This window comes from Plectropomus leopardus, chromosome 6 (assembly GCF_026936395.1).
Source record: "Plectropomus leopardus strain MGB_pleo_1.0 chromosome 6, ASM2693639v1, whole genome shotgun sequence".
Classification (NCBI taxonomy): domain Eukaryota; kingdom Metazoa; phylum Chordata; class Actinopteri; order Perciformes; family Serranidae; genus Plectropomus; species Plectropomus leopardus.
The window spans coordinates 34,270,999-34,290,625 of record NC_142181.1 but is presented as its reverse complement, the minus strand read 5'-3'; the positions used below and the strand labels follow the sequence as shown (position 1 = coordinate 34,290,625).

At 40.4% G+C, this 19,627-nt stretch overlaps 1 protein-coding gene across 1 annotated transcript; it reads right to left on the bottom strand.

Annotated features, from left to right (window-relative positions):
• Positions 1–212: 212 nt before the first annotated feature.
• On the bottom strand, positions 213–18,106 carry LOC121943215 (WD repeat-containing protein 20). The gene is made up of 4 exons (XM_042486687.2): positions 17,677–18,106; positions 11,959–12,141; positions 8,895–10,304; positions 213–7,081 (listed from the first exon to the last, which is right to left on the bottom strand). Exons 1-4 carry the CDS (start codon positions 18,082–18,084, stop codon positions 7,034–7,036), a joined length of 2,049 nt encoding a protein of 682 aa, XP_042342621.1. The 5' UTR covers positions 18,085–18,106; the 3' UTR covers positions 213–7,033.
• Between the last annotated feature and the right edge of the window lie 1,521 nt (positions 18,107–19,627).

Here is a 19,627-nt window from a genome sequence, read left to right as displayed (position 1 = left end):
ATTAAGATTCACAAATAAAAACTGGATTCATGAATATCATAATATCATACTGCAAAATACTTTTCATCTATTTGTAAATTAATTATATTAATTTACAGATTGTTTTTTATTATTTGTGGAATTTGCAGCTGTGTCTTAAATTTGCAAAATGGTTTTGTTGGATTAATATTATGAAAGTATTTATTACAAGGAAACACTCATACACAAGTCTGTTTCAGGTTTAACGTTTTAATAACAGATCTCCATATACAAACTGGATACAGTGATGTCATCTGCTGTTATAGCTCCCACCAGAAGAGGCGTAAAGTGGTAAAGTGTGTGAAAAAGTGTGCGTATGTGTGTGTGTGTGTGGGGGAGGGGTCCGTGCATGTGGCAAGTGTTTGATGATCATAGTGAATCTGAATTTTACACACACACAAACACACAGAGAAAAATAAGGGGAAAAATGTCTTGTTTCAGTCTGAAATGTCCCATAAAATGATCAAAACACAGAATATGTGTTTCCTTGGTGCTGAATATTTGAGTTGCTGAATAAGCAGTATAATATGGCATTTCAATTATTATTATTACTTTTTAAGTCTGTAGGCTTTTTTATTTTGTACTTTCTGCTCAAGTAGCCTGGGATACAACATATGTAAAGGTGAAATTTTGGAGTTTAGTACTCGTTCAGCCAAATTAAAATCATCACCTTCCATCTTTCTGGCATTTAGTCTGTTGGCTTTGACTCGTGGAAATACAGGGTGCACCTCTGCTCTGCAATCAGGTTAAATGAATGACTGGATCTACTGTTTTTTGTGTGTTGAATTTCTTGTTTTGGAATGGAACTCTTGTCCTGCAGGATGGCATTTAAAAACATCCTTTTACAAACTCTCCCACAGCTCACGCAGTATAATTCAAGTCTTATTTATCCAGTTGTTTACTCAGTGCTTTCTAAACACATGCATTTTCATTAAAGCATAAGTATTGGAGTCTGGATTTGAAAAGAGAATAGTAAGATTTTGGTTCATTTTTAAATCATTAAATACCAACACATTCTCATCCCAAGTTGTGACATGTTGCCAGTTTGCAGTGGACTTCCAAGTCTACATATCACGCTCTAGGCATCCTTCTGCGTCTGCCGTTGATGCTTTGGGATGCCACTACGATGTCAACACAAGCACATGGAGGGATTATGCTGCGCGTGGTTATGTTTAAGCAACAAAAGCTCATGACAACCAACGCCGGGATATCAGCGAAAGCACATGCTGGAAAAGATGGCTTTGTGCTCCTCATCTTACGTTGGTACCAGCAGCATTGGTGAAACTGTCAAGTGGCGTATCATGTGGAGGTGACAGGTTTCATGCAGCCGTGTTCTCAAGCGAGTATCATGCATCATGCCGTCTGGTGTTGTATAATAACACCACAAATGGTTCTGTCCGGCTGCGTTCTCAGCTGACACCATCTGGAGGCGTATCATGTGGATGCAAAAAGTGTTGGTTTTTTTTTTGCGTCAGGATCATACGCCGAAAGCACTGTCAAAACGGCGGTATTGTACGACTATGGAATGAGAACGGGCTGCAAAAACAGATTCCTCTCTCTTTTTGAATATCATTTTTACATGTGACATACTAACATACAGTTTATACGGACTGATCTCTTCACATTTACTTTTAGCAGCAGGACCCTCATTTTTCTCTTTCTGGTACCCAAGGGATGGTGTCATACATTAACCCTTCGAAACCTGAGCAGATCGGCTTGATTTTTCAAAAACATGGGAAAAAGACAAGGAGAAACTTGATAAGAAATTACACAAAAATTAGCAACAACAAAAGAAAAAAAAAAAGTAAAAAGTACAAGAAAATCAAAAATAAAAAAAGAATAAGTAAATAAATAAATAAAAGAAATAAACAAAAAAAAAATGACGTGACAAAAAAGTGTTTAAAAATATTAGTACTCTGCAAAATAATTTTAAATACAGTATTATGATCATTATAAAAATAGTTTTTGGACATTTTTCCTTAGCATTTAAAACCCCCAATTCCAAATCTACTATTTTCTTGCAATTTGCAGAACATTTCTTACCAAGTTGCTTATTGTCCTTTTCCCCAAGTTTTCAAAAGAAAATTAACCAATTTGCTGAGAGTTCAGAGGTTTAAATACTTATGTCTAAATTTAGCACAAGTAAGTGAAGGTGATCCAGGTGTCAAAGCGTTTTGCAGGGAAGAGAAATGATTTTATAGGTCAGTCAAGTATTCTTCCTTGTCAGTGGAAGGTCAGACATCAGATTCCTTCTAACAGCTTGTGCAGCAAAATGCAGCTGTTTCACATGTTCACCTTGTTATGGTTGAATACATTTTGAGGAAAATCCAGGGTTATGTTACCTGGTATTTTAAATTCAAATGCGAGATGTAAGAAAGAGGTACAAACAGAGGATAGCTCACTTGGAGTTTGGGAACTTTTGCACACCCTGTGAATATTAGGATTAGTAGTATTCAGTATTCAGTATTCAATATCATTAGTATTCAGACTTTAATAAAGTCAGGAACACATTTGCATTGACACACAACAGTATCATGGTATTAAAGGTCATGGTATCACATACAGGTGCATCTCAAAAAATTTAAATATTGTGAAAAAGACTCATTACATTAACTAAAATGTTTCAAGCATTTTTCTATTTTTTTTAAAATATAATTATGGCCTACAGCTAGAAAATTGTAAAAACAAAAACAAAACAAAAAAATCAAAATATTAGAAGGATGTGACCCAAAATGTTACGTAAACAAAGTTTACCTTTCTAAATTAAATTACGAAGAAACTTTTGAACAATATTCAAAGTTTTTGAAATGCAAAATACCGTATGCAAATACCGTAATACGGTGATACCGCAAAAGCCTTAGAACAGGTTATTGCTTGTTGTAAATTTAATTATAACACACTGACTCTTGTCTTACATGTGTGTTCCCTCACAGTGCGGCAGGCCCGCAGTATTGTTTATCAGATACAGAGTTACCTGTCTGACAACACATCCTATAAATAGCAGAGCAACTTCTAGCACTGCAGGAGCACAAGGTTACGTCCTTGTAGCAGCAGACAAAGCACAAGGTTTCCTCACACTGTGTCGCTGCCAGTGTGATGGTTTATACTCGTCTTTGTGTCCAGGATGAGCTCACAGGCTCTGGGGTCAGTCTCACCTTAAAGGCTAAATTCATGCTTTGTCATGATGGAAAAGGTAAATCTGTTCACCCTCATAATATCACCCTTCTCATAAAATACGCAAAGACGGGTGTTTAAAAGTTGGTGCAGCCTAATTCAAGTATTTTATTTCCAAATATCTGCGTACAGCTGTCTGATGTTTAGGCCCCCTTTTACTTAAAGGAGTAGAGTGATTAAGCGGCATCTAACGGTGAGGAATGCAGATTGCAACCAGCTGAAACGCCTCCTGGTTATAATTCCTTCATTAATCATTGTTCAGAAGGTTTTTTACTAGGAGCCGAATCATCCACAGAGGTTTCTTCCTCTCAAAAACAAATGGACACAGTAATTAAAACCAGTAAAAACACTAAATAAAGCAGTTTCACGTTAAAAATTTGTGTTTTCTTGACACTGTTAGGCTCCTCGTGGGGTTGTTAACCTTTGAAACCTGAGCAACATGGGCTTGATTTCTTTCAAAAAAAAAAAAATGTATATGGCAATTACCTAAAAATCTGAAAAAACAGAAAAAAGTTGGGAATAAAAGAAGGAAGTGACCTCTAAATTAAAATAATAATAATAATAACAACTCTAAAATATTATTCAATATTTAATTCTGATATTTATAATACAGCATTTTTCCCATATTTTAAAAAATAATTGTCAAGATCCATTAATTTCTTGCTGTTTGTGAACAGTTCTTGCCAAGTTGCTTATTGCCTTTTCTTTCACATTTTCAAAAGCAAACCATTTTCCTCAGATTTCATAGGTTTATATTTATGAACGGAGCACAAGAAAAGTGATGGCGATCCAGGTAATAAAAAAAACAAAACAAAACAAAAAAGAAAAACGGAAAAAAAAGTTTTGTTTTTTTTCTTTCGCTTCCATGGTTTCTTTTCATGAACTAAATATTTTGTCAGAAGTCTGAACAGAGATTCAATAGGCCCTGAAATCCATAAGCAGAACTGAGGAAAAATCCACAATTTGACACAAAAGATGTACACCTTTTAAATCTGTTAAAACTCATCTGGTGAATGGTTGTGGGTTTCTGCACAGATCAAACAAGACAACAACACCCACTGTGTCACTCGTGGCAGCTCAGGATGGACTGTGGATTTATTGTATGTGCAAATTCTTGCAAGAGGCAATTCAGGTGCAACAGGAATGGAGATACAGTAAATATGATGCTACACCATCAGGGGGTTATGTGTGTCTGTGTGTGTGTGTGTGTGTGTGTGTGTGTGTGTGTGTGTGTGTGTGTGTGTGTGTGTGTGTGTGTGTGTGTGTGTTAGCCGTTTCACGTTAGGAATGTGCAAGAGTGTGTATTTGTTCAATAAGATGCTGTTTGTCCGCTCATGATGCTCGGCAGCATCATTCAGCCGACCTCTCTGTGCTCGACTCCCTAAAACGTCAAACTGGACCTGAAATGCCAGCTCGCTTTCAGGGACAAACTGGAGAAACTCTATCACACGAAATAAAAACACATTGACATCTTCAAGTTCCCTAAAACAGCAGACATTCATTTTTTAACTGTGGTTGCTATGTACAATAGAAGGATCTTCATATATTAATTTTCTTCATCTTTCCCGTTTTTTTCTCTTCCGTTTCATCAAGTCATTATTTCCATACACATTTGTCCTTTTTGTATTTATAGAGTATTTTCAGTATTTACATTATAAATTACTACACAGTCTTGTGATAAAATAAATAACTTAAATACAATGGCCGTGGCTTTTGCAGTCTTTTGCATGAAGGGGGAAAATGGGATGGAGGACGATTGAAGCCTGCTGCTCACTCCTTGTTGCTTTGCTGCTGCAGATGGACAGGAGGGATTAATGTTCTCTGTTTGTTCAATGCAGTCTCTCTGCAGAGAATGACGGAGGGCCGAGGTGAAGGCAGAGGGCCGAAGCACTGTAAATAAACCTCCACAGAGGCACCGAGTGGGAAACTCCTCCTGAAGTGTAGTGCAGCTGTTCTACAACATTAGCAATCAAGATGTTTCAAATGTAAAGGATCAAAAGCTGCCATATAAATTTAAAGTTACATCATGGTCAAAATACTGAAAGGTGAAACTAACCTAAATATCAGTTAAAACAAATTTTTCTTTAAATTTTCTGACCCAAAAAATATTATGACACTGTGTAAAATAAAAACAAAATGCAATGCTTACAGACCGTTTCTGTAACTGCTGTCCTCCAGCTCTCTCTAACAACTCTAACATTCAACAAATGGCCCGAACAAACTCACACCATCACCGAAACAGCTCAAGCTCACTGTAATGCTTTTTACACAGAGATGTAGCTATAGGAAGTCTCTTCTTTACGCCACCTGCCTTTGCAGTTTTGCAAAGAGCTCAACATCAGCATCTCGCTGGTGAGGGATTATAGACAGCATGCCGGCATTGCTGAATCATACCAGGCGTGACAGGCATGACGTGTGACAGTTAACACAACAGCATCGTACTCTAGTGTGACATATGACATGCAAGTTGGCAGCGCTTTCTGAATAGTAACCATAGCATCACATGTCAATAACGATCATTTAGCGTCAAAGGGTAAGAAGCTTCTCAAGCTCAGTCAGTACGTTTACATGACGGGAAAAAAAAGTCAAAATATTGTGTTAGCACGACTAAAACTTGACTCAAAACACATGTAAACATGTTAGTCGGACTGAAATCAGACTAAGTATAAGTAAAATATATATTTCTTGACGCTGAACTAACACACCTAGATAATGCAGCTGGGGTTTGATGTGAAAGTTGACCAGCATTAACTCGTTGAAGAAAGTGGAGAAAAACAAAAGAAGAAGAAGAAAACAAAACAAGACAAAGGTATCAACATGGCGAGTGCTGGAGCAAGAACCCGACATGCAACCCTAGCTTGTTTGGTATGTGATTTAATAAGTCAACCCGAAGAAGGTCCAATAGCAACAAGCTGAGAGGGCGCATATCACCACTTACTGTGGCGGGGCTGCACATACTTCCATCAATAAATCCATTCTCATCCAGTGCTTGTACACTGGGACAGGAGCAGTACTTCACTTAAATGGACTTATAAGCTATAACCATAGCTCCACTTCAGTGTGCATGATATTTACAGCCAGTGTTCTTCTCTGAGTTAGCTGCTAACTGCTATCAGCTGCTTTTTAAATCTTCCGCAGTGGGTCACACACATAACATGGCGTCAAAACATCACACCCATCACGCCAGGTTCGCTGTTTACACATAACGTCGTTTTGATGGGATCGTACCTTTGATACAGAACAGTGGGCAGGGGCAGAGGCAGCATAACACCGTGATATTCCTGCCTTAACTAGGCAGTGTTAAAGGGGCCTGTGAGTGCGACTCTGAGCGGAGAGAGAGAGAGAGAGCGAGAGAACTTGCATTACTTGTTTCAACACCCTGGAGAGACCAGGGATTTAACATGTTACTGAGTTTGAAGTGTAGCATTGCAGTTCTGACCTCATGACAGCAATATATATATATATTTTTTAAAGTAAGGGGATTCATCCACACAATAAAAAAAATAAAACTAACACTTAAGGGGTGTCCACATACTTTTGGCCATGCCCTGCCAGCTACCAGAACCTTGTCTGAGCAGAGCAAAAGGCTAACTAGCTGATTGTTTCAGCTAGCGTCTGACATCTATCTGAGGACTTCATGTTAGTCTGATGATTCAGGAAGAGTTTCCCAGCAGAGCGGCCGCCGTGAGAGTGAAATCAGAGGGGAGCGGGGTTCGGGTTGTGGCAGGTACAGAGGGTTATACTGACGGTTTAATACTGCAGTGGTAGGTGGGGTTGGGTCTCTGGTTGTTGGCCCCTAATTTGACATGATGAGTGGATGAGTGCAAAGCTTCCCCCGCAGCTATACCACCGTGCCGCTCGGAGAGTTCCCGTTCTGTGCTGTCAAGTTCTGAACAGAGAGACAAAACACAAAGTCACACACCGGAGACAATCAGACTGAGAAAATAACCTTTGCTCCACTTTTTAAAAGTGCAGGAAGATGAGAAGCCATCGATAGAAGAGAGATGACATCATCTCCAACTGTTGAATCATTTCATGTCTGAAATATCCCCCCCAAAATCAGCTTAAAAAAAGTGATTACTGACTGCAGTGAAAGATATTACTTAACAAATGCACTAAGTAACATTAAAGTAACACGTGTTCAGATTCATTTTCATTCACTATTTTTGAAAATACATATTTTTAAAGGTGTTTTATCTTTATTTTTTAATTAATTGATGAATTTATTATCTTGGCAGTTTTTCCTTTTTTTATTGGGGCCACGGGTTGGAATTGAACCCACAGGGTTACCAAGGTTTCAGCCGACATGGGACACACACCCTATCCAAGAGAGCGAGAGGTCACCCTGACTTTCACTGTTATTTCATTGACTAAATGACAAATCAACAAATCAATAAACACCATTAGACCCGCTCAGCCAGAGTGTGTCTTAATACAGGAGGCGTCTTTATGTAACTGTTTTCAGTGAAAGTGAAGTGTTTTGCTCACTGCTTTGGGTTCCTGAGCGCCTCGCATTTTTGAGTTAAAAAAAAACATAAAATGAAACTGAGAGCGGAAAGTTCTTAACGTTATTGGTGAATTTTCCTGTTGTCCAATCAGATAAATGGGGTTCCAAAACATTTTCATGGTCAAATTTCATAACTTTTTCAGGACTTTTCCAGGATTTTCATGACCATGGGAGCCCTGTCACCAGCTCGCTGCCCTGACCAAGCTGTAAGACATATCTGAGCAAACTGTGGCCTTAACTATGTTCTAATGTTTTGTAATTAGGTCAAATGTTTCGGAACTGGAGGGCTGTAATTAACTACAGAAAGTTTCAACTTTCATGGTGGACTGATATAGTCGACTTCCTCTTCAACCAATCTGTTGGTTGATGGGGGGAAAAAACTGCACGTTATCTTGAGGTTAACTAAATCACCATAGGTCACTGAGAACACTCCACCTGGGAACACTTTGTGTCCAAGTGTTTTATTTTCTGTGAAAAATAAATATCATGACCAATGTAATATTAACTGAAAATAAACTGTGCATTGTAATGCTTTTCCACATAAGCTGCGTGCGTGAGTTTGTCTCATTAAGCGTTAAACAGGAACAATGCGAAAAACCTGACACTGCATCCGAAGCTGACATTAGCCATCTTGCCGCTCAAACAAGGAGTGTCACCAGCCATCCAATCACAGTGGAGAATGGGCGGGACAAACACCAACAAATAACAACAGCCACGGACAAATGGTTTGGTTTTCGTTGGAAAAGAACATAAAACAATCGACCAGCAAGTCAAAAGTTTACAGCTCTACATAGCAGATCAAACTGTCCCTGACTCATCCCAAAATGCAAACTACTTTTCATGCAGATCTTAACGTATGTGTGTTTTCACTTCACAGCACAATAGCAGCTAAGCTGAGGATAGGAGATTTTGATTTTGACTTGTTGACAATTAAAAAAAACAAAAAGATTCAGCAAGTTGCAAAAAATGCTCTGTTTGATTGGGGCAGGCCTCAATAAAAACAGGCGTTTAGGTATGGTAAAGACTCAAAAACTATATAAACTAGAGCTCTGTCAGACAGAAAGCGTTTTGCATGTTACAAAACGCTTTCTGTCTGACAGAGCTATAATCTTTAATCATGAAAAAAAATGTTATTTGTAGCCACAGTTTGATGTATTTCCTAATTTTCTACTGAGAGAGATAACTGCCGACTCACCGCCTTCCCCGGCCGCGCCCAGGTGCAGATGAGACCCTCCTGGCAGGCGGTGATGATGCAGTCGTCCATGAACACCAGGACGGTCAACCTCTCATGTGCAATCTTCTTGCACACCAGCGGCTCCAGCAGCGGCACCTCGTGCATGCGCGGGCACAGCGTGGTGCCCAGGACCTTGGCGGCGTCCAGTCGGTTGCTCCTCGGCGCCACATTGATCTTGTCGTTGCTTTTGCTAATGTTGCCCAGGCTGTGGTACCTCTTGTGCTCCTTCTCCACCCCGCTGCTGCAGCCTGACTTGTCCGACTTGCGCTCCTGGAGTGACAGCGTGGCAAAGCGGCCGATACTGAAGGGGGTGCTGTTTCCTCCGCCGCTGCTCCCTCCTCCTCCTCCCCCTCCGCCGCCGCCCTCTGAGGCACCCTGGCCTTTGGAGGCGTTTGCCACGGCTGGGTGGGGCAGGGAGTTGGAGCGAGAAAGGGATCGAGGAAGCGGTAAGGGGAGCGTTGGTGGGTTGGTGGTGCCGGTGTTGGTGTTTGGCGGGTGATGGTGCCCCTCAACTGTTGCGCTTCCTCCCCCACCTGAGGTGCTGTTGACCCCCCCACTGCCAGAGTTGGACAGCGAGGGTCCAAAAGTGTTAGTAAAAGCACGGGACAGCGGCAGGCGTGGGTATAACACGTCATCCGTCAAGTCCCACAGACAGAACTGAGTGTCCTGCCCCACGGAGCCAAACCTGTATGTGACCGATGCCGAACCGCCACCTTTAGAGCTATGCCGAGAGAGACGCGACAACGTGCTGCTCGTTCGGACCCGGCCAAAGTGCATGGAGTTATTTGGCGCCCCCTGGTGGAGGTCCTCCTCACTGCCGCTCAGCTCCATAGGCTCCTCATCCTCTAGGGACGTCGTGAAAGGGTCAAACGCCACCACGTTGACCCAGGACTTGTGGCCATGACCTCTTGCAACCACACGGCTTTCTGCGAACGACCACACGGTAACCAGGTCATCCTCTCCGCCCGTGGCAAGATATTTCCCATCGGGGCTCCACGACACACACAGCAGCCCGCCGAAGTAGCTCTTCATCACCCCCTGCAGCTCCATCGAGTCAAAGTGGAAGACGCGCAGGCAGCCGTCCTGGCCCACGCACGCCACATGCATGCCATCTGGGGAGAAAGCGAACTCGTTGAGGCCTCCGTCACCCACGGCCCATCGCAACAACGGGTTGCGCGGCGTCTTAGTTTTGCAGGCGTAGACGGCGAAGCCTTCTCCCTGCCGCAGCAGAGAGTACTGCGGGGCCGTGGTGCCACACGGGTGGTCCACGTTGTAGAGGTAGAGGTGGCCGCTGGCGTGGGAGGCCAGGAACAGGTTCTCGGACTTGGGGAGCCATTTTAGACACGTCACCTTGGATTTGTCTATCAACCTCTGGAAAACAAGAAGGAGGTGGACAGAGGAAAAGACAAGGGAGCGGAGAAAGACAGAAGGGTGGAGGAGAAGATTAAAAGAATGGGTGAGAAAAGAGTGAAAATGTAATTGCCTTGCCTTCTGGTCCTGACGTATGACGTTGAGTAACGGCCAGGAAAGTGTTTTCTGCAGCACTTTATGATGTCACAATTGACCTTTGACATCTTGAATTTACGGGGTTCCAACACATTTTCAAGGACAATATTTCAAAACTTTTCCATGACTTCTGAAGGACCCATACTAAAAAAATTTCCCGACATTTTTCCAAACATGTCAGATAGATACTCTGTTCAAACATAATTTCCGCTAGCTGGAAAACATGAAGAGCGAGAGGGAACGTGGGGAGAAAATGACAAAAACATATGCGATGGTAAAGAATAATCGCACACCGATGCATATTAATGTTACATTATGTTGACAGCTAAATAAAATAAATTTGCTGTTTTGTAACATGGAAGGTTCTCCAGTGAGGATTACTGTAACATCGTCATCACACAACAAAATTCTATGACCTTCCCAAAACTTTCAATCATTTTCACTAGTTCTGTGACTTTTACCAGCCTGCAAAATGTGACTGTGAAATTCCATGACTTTAATAGGTTTTCCATGACAGTGTAAACCCTGGATATAAAATGATTAACCTTTGTCATATATCCTATCAGGCATTTGTGTGAATATTAGCGCTGAATTCTTGAATTATGGCCAAAATCATGTTTTAATAGTTCACAGTGACCTTTGAGCAGCAAACTCTAACAAATTAATCAATTCATTCTTGAGTACATGTGGATGTTTGTGCCAAATCTGAGGAAGTCCCATCATAACCTTCTTCAGATATTGTACTCACAAGAATGAGACAGACTCAAGGTCAGAGTGACCTTTGACGACCAAATTCTAATCAGTACATTGCTGAGTTGCAGTGGATGTTTGTGCCAAATTTGTAGAAATGTTCTTGATGTTGTATTACCAAGACTGAGATAGAGGAGGTCACAGTGACCTTGACCTTCAACAACCAAATTCTAATAAGCTCATTGTTGAGTCCAAGTGGACGTTTGTGCCAAATTTAAAAACATTCCCTCAAGGTGTTCTTGAGCTGTTGGGGGACATACATATGGATGGACAGATGGACAACCCGAAATCATAAGGCCTACAGCCATGGCTGTTGCCAGCGTGGAGGCAACAGCCATGGTCTGAATGTCTGGAGTGGAGGGAAGGTCTTCAGGGATAAAGAAACAAAGAGAGAAAAAACCACGGGGTAGGAGATGAGGACAGAAAAACATTTAGAGAAGCAAATCCTGCTGAGGTGATTCAGGAGACACCCAGACAAAGCCTGCACACACACACACACACACACACAGTCTCCTAAACTTAATTTGGAGACCCATTATTAGAGAAGGAGGCAGTTAAGTTTGACGCAGTAAAAGCACATTAAAGGAACAACCTTGAAGACATCACAGCATCCAAACTGAGGCAAAAAAACAAATGTCTAAAAGAATATCTAAAAATCTATAAAGGAATGACAAATTATATCAGACAGAGCTGCCACATTAACAACATACACACACACACACACACACACACACACACACACACACACACACACACACAGATACAATACCTCCTCATTGAAGAGTTTACTGGTTTCCTTCTTGATGGGGTCAAGATACTGGACCTGTCCGGCAGAGAAACCCACGATGAGAGCTACACTCTCTGCTGTGGCTGAGTACTGGTTGAAGTCGTGACACGTCGGCTGAGTGCCCTTGTAGATCCTCTTGTCTATGGGCTTACTGAGGTCTACCGCCTGCAGACAACACAGAGGGAAAAAGAAAGAGAACCGTGATGCACAAGCAGAACATGAGATGATAAGAGTTTCAGTCTGATACTCCCTTTATCCACTTTGCTCTGGATATTGAACTGGTTCTGTCCAAGACTCTTGAAACCTCTATGCTATCTAAACACTGGAGGAGGATCTGAAGGGCTGAAATGTGTTACTTTTAACCCTTTGAAACCTGGCTCTACATTGCCTTTTTGTGCTGCGTTCAGACACCTTTGACAGGTTACCACAGATTGTATCAGCGTTGGAAGAGCGAGGAAATTCCCTCTGACTGGCATTATCTTTCAAAAAATATCTGAGCAAAATTCCACCTCATACAAAAGCCCCCTACCTGCAGGCCTATATGGGAGCAGCTGCTACGTACGAGTTTCGGTATTCCGCCGATTCCTGGGATCAAACCACTGTCACAGATGTTATAAGAATGTGCAGTGAGGCAGGGGCACACTCGTCCCACATCAACAACAGCCTGAGGACACGGACACACACAAACGGGACTCGAGGTGACAGAGATCACGGCAGTGAGTGGACACACGCAGGAGTGACGCACTGTCCAATCAAACTACGTCAGCTGAATCACACAGGCTGCCAAAGTGTCTGTTAACAGACTCTGATTTCACTGAAAACACAGAGATACCTATGTATCTCAGTGTTCATGATACTAAGCAGCTGCTCTGTGCATAACATGAAGACCGAGCTAAAACAGATTAGCAAGCTAGTGTGCAGGAAAATGTTTATGTGTTGCTAGGCGACAGCAGTCAGTTCCAGCAGATGTGAAACTATTTCTGTCAGTGTGCCAAAAATATCAATAAATAAACAAACAAGTCATCATCTTTTGTCACTAATTACTGTTAAATAATAAATGGCGCTTGTGGAACTGTTATATAAAAGCAATATCACACTGGAGGTTGTGCTGTTGTACTTTATACCATCACAGCTGTGATTATCTTCGGCTGAATCACAGCTATGATTATATACAGTACAACAGTAAGACCTCTCCTGTGATATTGCCTGACTGAATTTCAGTTGATTTGTTTGAAAGGTGCTATATAAATATTTTTTTTATTGATTGATCTAGTGAACCACCCTGCATTTCCACAAATTTTGTGTGGAACCATTTTAATCAATGATGTGAGAGCACAGACTGTATGTAAAGATGGACAACATGACAGCACCTCCAGTGTAACTTTTCAATCTGGACCGCCCCCTGGTGTCTGACTATAGTATAGGTCATAAAGCCCCCCTTCATGTTACTGAATGGGACATGGGCCAACTAAGTACACGCCAAATACATTTTTCCCAAAAATGGTTTCTGTCACCGAAGGTAATTCTCATCACCCTGATGTTTAAGTCTTTATTTCTATGATAAGCTTGTTTTTAATGAGTTATTACATTCTACAATAGGGGGCTTTTCCAGCATGATTGGCAGCTGTGACAATCAGTCCATATTGCCTTCAATGGAACTGCTCGTGATTGGTTGACCGGGTGTTTTGGTGGGAACTCCGCACCACAGATATCTCCACAGCGCAGACTCTGGCTCTCAATGACATTACCGACGCCCGTATCTCAGATATTTTAACCTCACTTAAGCATAGTGGGGTTAAGTAAGGGCGTGTTGTCAATCTTTATATACAATCTATTTGTGAAAGCAACAAGAGGCAATGCAAAATGAAAGTAAACAATAACTAGTCCTTCCATAATTACATCTCATTTGGTCCACTATCGACTTGATGTCTTGTTTCTATCTCGCATAAAACGCTTCAACATGTTCCTACGCGATAAAGCACACTCAGAAAACTTATATTGATCCACACCGACGCAGACTTCTATCTTCTTCTAGCACGACGTCATCCTATTCTCTTTTGTCATGTGCACTTAACTGCCTTATAGCACCATAGCTGTGGTACATAACTTAGCCTGCAGAAATAATATAATAAGTAAACATAACTTTGGTCTACTACCATACACCATTCAAAGTATACAAATGTAAAAACATGAATTATATCAAAACCTATGTAATATGTCATATGCCAACACTGACATTTTTTCCCAATTATATAATATGTGATAAAGTGGCTCTTACACCATATCTGCGCATCCCTGCTGATTTACGTAAACATGCTGGAGGCTGAATTTCACATTAAATCATTCAGACTGAATTCTAACTTTACAAGCAACATCTCTCAGGGTCCTTTGACATCAATAAAATTCTGAATCTCTGAATTTTGAGAACGTGGAACATTATGCTGCCTGATTGCTGAATGTACTATTAGTAAGTTAGTAGGTTAGATCTTTATTTCTAACGTGCCAAATAAAACAGAACAAAATAAAATATTAGCCAGAAAAAGAACACCAGAATGTCCTTCGGACATATTCAGTAAACAAACGCAAGCATTTCATGTCCAAAAAGGAGCAGGAGGAAGTGCTAAAAAATGTGCATTATATCCCCAATTTCCCAATTATCCCCAATTCCCAAAACAAAGAAACACATCAATACAGAAAACAAAGTCACACTGTATGGGTCGACCGATATCAGTTTTTCAGGGCCGATAACGATATACCTATTATTAGTAGTTAATGAGACTGATAACTGATATTTAGAACCGAAATGCATTTGCAATAAAAATGAAAATCTTTCTGTTAATATTTAGAATTTGGAATACAAAAAACTCCTACACAAAACTTTGTTTCAATTCAGCACAACAGCTGTTCCATAAATTAACCCCTTTGGCTGTAATACAAATATATTTTGCATTAGTCCTCACTAATTGTTTCATAATATATAAAAATTCCTCTAAAATTATGTAAACTTTCTTTCCTTTGAAACAACTTCTGGATATTATTAGGTAGAAGATGGTTTTTAGCTCTGAACATGATTTGAACCGCTTTGAAATCAGCCAGATCTTTGACTTTAAGTGCTTTTAAATTTGATAAAGAGTGGGTTTGCTGATTGCCTGACTCTCTTTTTTTGAAGTTTAGTGATGGTGGTGTCAGAAACCTACAAATATCTGCATCAGTCAAAAAGACCCAAATTCCTGGCAAATAAACTCAGTTTATTGCACTTATGGAGTCATTCAATCATGGCCCAGAAAAGAGGAAATTAATCTAAAAGGTGTGACTGAAAAAAAAACAGAAGCCTTGGCGTTTTAAAAAGGTACTCTGTTACAACATTTTCCGTCATTGATCCATGTCCCGTTAGAGGAGGGGAAGCTTTGTGCATTTGTCCTCCCAGTTCCTCCTAAATGGGTTATTAGCATTCCTCATTAAGAAGCGAGTGGTGCAGCTTGCTGCGAGCAGTTTTAGCTCTCCAAAAAGAATCCTCGGTAAATGCTGGCAATGCTACAAACAAGTTACATGAGGAGGAGAAACTGGAGGACAAACAGATATACTACCTCCCTCAGAAAAGTCATTCATGATGTCAGATTGTGTCATGTATGAGGAATTATTTTTGTGACTAAATATATATAAAGCTTTGGAAATTATGCTGATTTTCACACTAAATTCTGACTACAGCTCAAAAGTTTGGTTTCAGCTGTTTTATTGACATTTCTCTCCTTTCTGGCGGTCTATTTTTAAAGGAGCACAGTTTGGATTTCCTGGTGTCCAGCGGTGAGGATTGCAGGTCACAACCAGAAGAAACTTCTCCCATCTGCCAAGCATGAACTCCCGGTTAGACGACGCTGAGCGAACTCTGCCTTCATTGATTAGTTTTAAGCTACCTAAAAGCATCAATATCAGTTTTAATTTTATGCTTTATTTAGAATATTTTCAGTGCTTTACCTTGCTGTAAGACAGCCCTCACCCATGGGAATTAAAGCTGTTGTATTAAAAACATCAGATTCCTCTGAACTGCACTGAACAGTGGAGCTGCTGATCTACCGCTGCCTCAATCAGCTGTTGTGGAAGGTAAAGAGGACACAAGATTCAAGTATAGTGAATAATTAAACTGATATTGATTTTGTGGGTGGTCAAAGTATGTCTTTCTGTGGCCCTGTCCACAGTAGGACATCGCTTAGCTTCTGTGCCGGTGCTGTGGGACCGTACTTTATTTATCAGAGGAGGAGGGTGGCTTGGGTGTGACTTTTTTATTTCAAATAAATATAAAACACTACCTTATCAAGTTGTGTGTCCCTCACCTAAGCCAAAATTAAAAACACCAGTCCCTCCTCAGTACTTAGATTTTTGTCTAAGGAAAAAGAAAAAAGCTAGCAAATAACTACATTTATAGCTAATAATCATAGTTACATATTTAAGATTATGTTACAGAATTACAGAATTTTCTTTCAAATTTTTGGTTAATGTCTTCTTTTGTTTTTCATTGCCCTCTTCTAATGTTATTGAAAAAAGTAAAACTAATTAGGTTTCCAAGTGTAGAGTCATTTTATATATTTTTTTTTTAATTTATTTATTTACTTTAATTTTATAGGGTACTTTTATTCTTAATACTTTAAGTACATCTACAACTTCATGATTATACTTACTTTTACTTGAGTAAAATTTTCAATCCAAAAATCTCCAAAACCAAAGAAAAGTCAAGCCCCAGCTGCCCCCTCCTCTGATAAATAATACATAATAATACATTTTCCTGATTGTAGTTAGCCCTTATAAACCTGGGCCAATTGATTTCTTTCAAAAACTTGGGCAAAATGCAATGACCAACTTAGCAAGACATGGCCCAAACATTAGCATGAAATAATAATATTTTTTTAAAAAGTTACCAGAAAATTACCTGACAAAAGAAAAAGTGAAATAAAAATGACCTTGCTGAAAATTACTTTTAAAATCTGTATCAAATCTTTTTCTGTAGAATCATTTTAAATATAAAATTATTGTTATGATAAATGTAGTTTTCTTGCCATTTTCCCCAGTTGTTTTTTTATACACACACACACACACACACACACACACACACACACAGTCATATATAGATAGATAGACAGATAGATAGATAGATATAGATAGATGTATAGATATATATATTCTAACCCTCTTCCATTTTTTCCATTCATTTTTGAGGTAATTCTGGAGTCACCTTTTTAATAATTTTCTTAAGACAGGCTGCTTATTCTTGGGCCTGAGTAAAATTTTAATTGCAGGACGTATTCCCAAACTGTAGAGTTTTTACTTCAATAAAGGAAGTGAACAGGGCACTTCTTGCACCACTGATGAGGACTGGTTGATATGACATGAGCATCTTTTTGTTTTGATGGCTGCAGTGAGTTGTGTGTTTCCTGTTGTCCTCCTGTAGCCTCCTCTGGCACCGAACATCCGCCTGCATGATGCACCATCTCCTGTCAGCTCACACCTTGGCTGTATTATAGTGAAGCTCACACCGACTGCCATCGTGTCGCAGTGCATAAACGTGTGCACCTCCTGTGTGCAGCACGAGCACACGGGGCCTCAAAAACATGAAATAAAACCCGCAGCTAGCATGCTAAGCTAACCATCCAGTCTGTCATCCTGCTAACGGAGGAGGTGGAGGAGGAGGAGGAGGAGGAGGCTCACCTTCTTGATGTTGGTGTACGTGTAGAAATACAACTCCCTGCCGATGTTGAAGCACACCCGCTCCGACTCCTCGCTCGGGTCCTCCGGCTGCAGCTTCACCATGGAGACCCGGACCGGCGGCAGGAAGCCCGCCGGAGAGGAGTTGGCTGCGGCATTGGAGGAGGAGGAGGCGGCGGCGGCGGCAGCGGCGGCGGCAGCCCCGGGCCCCTGCAGCAGCCCGACCCCTCCGCCGGGTATCGGACCGGGTCCGGCCCCGGGGCCCAGCGTGGCTCCGGCGGAGGGCCCCCGCGGCAGCCCGCCCCGCTGCTGCGAGTCGGAGAGGGTGAGCAGCTTGTAGAAGCCCTCTCTGGTCCGGAACTGGGATTTAATCTCATTGATATCCTTCAGAGCGCCGCCATCTCCGGCCATTTTTAGTACAAACAAGCCGCACAGGAAACACAGATTCTGACCTGGAAATAAAAACGCTACAATAAAAAAAAAACAAAAAAAGTCCTAGAATTAAGATGGGAGAGGCGACGCCGAGCAGCCGAGATCAGCGAGGCCGACCAGCACTCCCGCTCCGCTCCAGGGCATTTTACACCAGCACCGGTACCAACCGGTAAATAAAGCCCGAAAGAAAGCCCTTCTGAGCCGGTGTAAGCATCATTCTCGACCGGGTCTCTGCCTCCGTTCATCCAGCGTGCGTAAAGTACGTGAGATGATGCGTCGGCTGCTGCTGCTGCTGCTGCTGGCCCGGCCCGGCACTGCGCTCTGAGGGGGCAGAGAGAGGGCACCCGGCTCCGGACAGCCTGCCGCCTCTTTACCCCTCATTTTAAACCCCTGGTGACACTCAACAGGAACACTTAAAATATATTTGGTCAAGAAAAAAATAACATTATTGTATTATATACAGAGTAGCTATTTTTACTTTACTTTTCTGCTGTACTAGGGGACTGTCCTTTAGCCTACTTGTCAGAGAATGGGGTTGGCTGGAAGGATTAGGGCCATAGTGAAAATTAAAAAATAAAAAACTCCTTAATGCGAATAAAATTATATAATTTTACAAAAAAAAGTCCTAAATTATGAGAAAAAAAGTCATGATTTTGTGAGAAAACGCTGTAATATTACGAGAATAAAGTACTATAATGAAAATATAGATAATAATTAGAAAAGTTGTAATTTTGAAAGAAAAAATCCTAAAATTGTAAGAATGAAATGGTTATGGATTTAATGACAATAAAATCATACAATTTTGCAAGAAAAAGTCCTAAAATTATGAGAATAAAGCCATAATTTTGTAAGAAGAAACAGTCATATTGCGAGAATAAAAATTATTATAATGAGAATAAAATTGTATGATATTTTGAAAAAAAAAGTTATAATCGAGAGAAAAAAATAATAGTAATTGTAATTACAAGAATAAAGATGTAATTTAATGAGAATAATATACAATTTTTAAAAGAAAAGGTTGTAAAATTAGAGGAATAAAGTTGTAATTTTATGAAGATAAGTTTAATTTCTAAACATTACTTTTTTTCAATAAAATTCCAACTTTATTCTTGTAATATTATGACTATTTTTTTCTTGATGACTTTATTCTCATTAAATTCCGACATTACTTTTGCAATATTATGATCTACTGAGGGGAGTGTACTTTATTTATCAGAGGAGGGCTGGTCCAAAGGAGGATAATAGATTTAGAGAATTGAGTTATAATATTAGGAGAAAAGTTGTAATTTTATGAAAAAAATGTCTTAATACTGTACTTTGGTACTTTGTTGTATGTTACTTTATATTAGGGACTGTACTTTATCAGAGGACAAAATATACAGATATACAAGAAAAAGTCTTAAGATTACGAGAATAAAGTGGAAACATTTGAGAATAAAGACATATTTTAATGAGAATAAATTTATACGATTTTACTAGAAACAGGCTTAATATTTTTGACTTAACTGAATGTCAGGTGACT